Below are 4,009 nucleotides of genomic sequence, written 5' to 3'. Positions count from 1 at the left end.
CGGGAGGAATTTCTTTTCTGGTCCAGTCTATTTGGAGTTCTGTAGGCTTCTTGTCTATTCATGAGCATCTCTTTCTTAAGGTTAGGGAAGTTTTCTTCTATAATTTTGTTGAAGATGTTTACTGACCCTTTAAGTTGGGAGTCTTCACTCTCTTATATACCTATTATCCTTAGGTTTGGTCTTCTCAATGCATCCTGGATTTCCTGGATGTGTTGGGTTAGGAGCTTTTTGCTTTTTGCATTTTCTTTGACTTTTGTGTTGATGTTTTCTAAGGTGTCTTCTGCCCCTGAGATTCTCTCTTCTATCACTTGCATTCTGTTGGGATGCTTGCATCTATGGCTCCTGATTTCTTTCCTAGGTTTGGTATCTCCAGGGTTGTCTCTCTTTCTGATTTCTTTATTGTTTCTATTTCCATTTTTAAGTTCTGGATGGTTTTGCTCATTCCCTTCACCTGTTTGATTGTGTTTTCCTGTAATTCTTTAAGAGATTTTTGTGTTTCCACTTTAAGATCTTCTAGCTCTTTACCTGTGTTCTCCTGTATTTCTTTGAGGGTGCTATTTACGTCTTTCTTATGGTCCTGTGTCATCATCATGATAAGTGATTTTATATCTGAACCTTGTGTTTCCGGTCTGATGTTGTGTCCAGGACTTGCTATGATGGAAGAAATTTGTTCTGATGATGGCAAGTGCCCTTGGTTTGTGTTCTTTGTTTTCTTACACTTGCCCCCACCATCTGGTTATCTCTAGTGCTACCTGCCCTTGCTAAATCTGACTAGAGCCTGTCCTTCCTGGGATCCTGGTTGTATCAGAACTCCTCAGAGTCAAGCTGTCTCTGTGATCCTGTGATTCAGGGATCCTTGATCCTAGGCTTGTTAGATCACCTGGGAGTGGGACTTTCTCTTTGTGTTGTGGGACGGGCTGCAGAGCTTACACCCAAGGTCTGCTTAGGACACCAGCCCGGAGAGACTGGAAGGAACCCGAGCCACATTGCTGGTGGAGTTCCTGTGTGCCTGGTCTCGCTGATCCCAGTTACTTCCGGTGTTGGGACAGATGTTGTGTCCTTCTCACCTCTGATTCTGAGAGCATCAGAGAGCCTAGGAGTGGAGCTTCCTCTCTGCTCTAGTTTTAATGATTTTGAATAATATCTAGAGAGGCTTGATGTACATGTGTATACAAATGTTGCAAAGACCTCCCTCCTAGCCACTCTGTGAAGGGGAAGAATGTTCTCTAAAGGAAAAAGGATGGCTTTTCATTGATCCCTGAGCTCCCTACATGAAGTTCTTAAGACTGTGTGAGTGACTGTGAGAGCAGAGCTGGGTAAGGAAAGGCTGTGGTTGGAGAGAGCTCCACATGTAGGGAGGAAGAAGAGCGGAGATTAAAACTTAAAGCTGAGGAAGGAGCAGAGATGCTAGATGAACTTGCTGGGGAGCAAGGGCTTCAGTGCAGCAAAGGAAGGGTGATCAAAGGATGTTTCTGGGTGTTGTCTAAGGTTGAGTGTTGGAACACAGCCCAAGAATGGAGTTGTGTGAGAGAATTCCAAGAAGACAAGACAATCATCTTGTGACCTCAGTTTCTTTAAAACATGGAATTGTCCTTGGAATGTGCTTTTGTGTTCCTCCTTTTTTTCCTCCCAGGTGTATGAGAGTGAGTTTACTCCATCTTATTTATTACAATTGGATATTGTTATTTGTTTATATGTCTTTATCCTTGTCATTGTACATTTTACTCAAGTGACTCTACTTAATCCTTAGAGTATAAATTATCCAATGGTCTAAATTAAATTGGCTATTGCATGAGACTTCAGTCTGCCTCATTTTAAGGCTCCATTCTCCCAGGTCCCAATCACCTCTAGAATGATAAATGGTTGAGATTAGAGGAGATGGGCTATGCTGGGTACCTCAAAACGGTCTTGAAATCATGCTTCTCCTAAATCAGCCTGTCTATTAGTAGGATTGTTTACTTGATGTTTTTATACTATACTATGGTTTTCAGAACACTTTACATATTTCAAAATTATTTATTCAGTCAAAAGAAACATAGTCAATTAATTTGGAAGGTGGCTTGTAAGAGAACAACAGAGTGACACTGAATGCTTTGCTTGATATTTATAATTATTGTATCAATTTTGAAGAAGAGGGCTTTATAAGGTTCTCTTTTTCTGAATTGAATGCTTTTCAAAATCATCATAGCCAATGAACCAGATTCTTACCCTCACCTAATGTCTGTGCCACCCTCCAAGCAGAACCATTGTTCATTGAAACATTTGGTCAATGACTTCTTGTATATACCATCTTACTACACTCACCATTTCTTAAATGAATGTAACCTGTTCCCTGTGGGCTGAGAATGAAGACAATCACTCAAGGCAAATAACTTAGACCATAGCAGGAAATCTGTATCCAAAAATTATGCCTACAATTCATTCCTTAGCACAGCAGAACTGTCAACTCTTAGCTTAGCTACAATGGAGGTAAAAATCCTTTGGTGATATGAAGGTCATTGAAGTACAGCCTTACTACAATAAACTCTAGTGTCTAAAAATTGTTATTATTTTGGGTTTGTACCACAGTATATGCCAAGATTTTAAGGTTTATTGAATACAAAACAAACAAACAAACAAAAAGACTTTATATATTTATGTTCATTTAAGAAAATACTAGTAGTGATGTATTATTTTGAAATATACAGTTAATATGTTTGGAGTTATTTAAAATTTATATCAAGAAAAACATATGTATTTTCAGTATTGCTGTAGACAAGCATCTACATAAGACTGTTAAATTGATTGTTGTTTTATATCAAACAACTTTTATAATGCCCATTTTTATTTTTATAATATTTTATAAATTTTAAAGAATATGACAAAAAAGATATTGCAGGTATTGAGGGGGTTTCTGGGAGGAGTTGGGGTACAAAATGGAAACAAGAATGTGATTTAATTCTATTTATTTAAAATATGTTTTTAAATGTTAACAAATTCAGATAAATTGAAATCACGTAACTTTTCTCATCATAATGTAATAAATCTTAACAAAATATAGAAAAAGTCATGTTCTAAGATTAATACCTCATCTAGCTCAAAAATTTTTGAAGCAAAGACCTATATATCATTTTTTTGTTTTTCTGGGACCTCCTATGGAGCCTGGCATGGAGTAGGAGTTTAATAAATATTTAACTTTTTCATAAATGTTTGTGGTTATAGTCAGGTACACACCAGGATAATAAAGCACCAAGTATAATTAGAATCAATGAAATTAAACAACTGAGACCCTGACATGGAAAGTCATGCAAGGTCATCAATGCCAATGTTATCTTTGAATTTCATACAGGGCCTAGGAAGATTCTATTTAGGCTCAACTGGGCCTCAGGAATAAAAAAGAATTACCAATGTGTTTTAGGTGAGATTTGAATAAGATGTGCCCTATCACACGTGTAATCCTTGGGATAGAAAGAGCATATGAGGATCCAAACATCCTTTTCCATAGGGTAGGGGCCATTTAACCTGTAGATTTCATTTCTTTATCACAGAAAGATAAAGCATGACTAGATATTCTCTAAAAACCCATTTACCTTTCACAGACTATGGTTCTATGTTTATTTGTAGCAGATGATGTCTCAAAGAAAACAGTATATACTGTAGTTTCAAGAAATGCTCATCCCACAGAGTCCAGAAACCATGATGAAATCCCTCAGTCCAAGGTAAGCTGATGCTATTCAGAAACACACCCTACCACTCAGACCACTAGAATAAGAGTCTTAAGCAACAATTGCTCCCTTTTGTCCATTGTATAGAAAGAAGGTACAGCCAAGAATTTGGATAGACTGACAAAGAAACACCATGCTAAGGAATAATGAAAACATAACATAGTATGCTGTCTCCTCATAACACTGTCTGTGGTGTAAGGGCCTGAGCTTCACATGAAGGCCTAACTGTGGATTAGAAATAGTTTGTGTCTAGTCCCAGCACTTGGGAGGGAGAGGCAGGCAGATTTCTGAGTTTGAGGCCAGCC

General features: G+C 37.8%; 2 protein-coding genes across 3 annotated transcripts in view; one reads left to right on the top strand and one right to left on the bottom strand.

The window, feature by feature from the left end:
- The window catches only part of LOC116103577 (SLAM family member 5-like), a 204,889-nt gene that overhangs the window by 116,121 nt on the left and 84,759 nt on the right, over positions 1-4,009 (bottom strand). The gene's annotated exons all lie outside the window — the stretch shown is intronic.
- The window catches only part of LOC116069390 (SLAM family member 5-like), an 18,479-nt gene that overhangs the window by 11,766 nt on the left and 2,704 nt on the right, over positions 1-4,009 (top strand). The window contains exon 4 of the mRNA XM_031339971.1: positions 3,604-3,698. Coding sequence (XP_031195831.1) covers positions 3,604-3,698 — 95 coding nt within the window. The remainder of the gene's footprint in view (positions 1-3,603; positions 3,699-4,009) is intronic.

This window comes from Mastomys coucha, unplaced genomic scaffold, assembly GCF_008632895.1.
Source record: "Mastomys coucha isolate ucsf_1 unplaced genomic scaffold, UCSF_Mcou_1 pScaffold1, whole genome shotgun sequence".
NCBI classification, from domain to species: Eukaryota; Metazoa; Chordata; class Mammalia; order Rodentia; family Muridae; genus Mastomys; species Mastomys coucha.
Note: the sequence above shows the minus strand (reverse complement) of the source record. Positions and strands in the feature narration are given on the sequence as shown.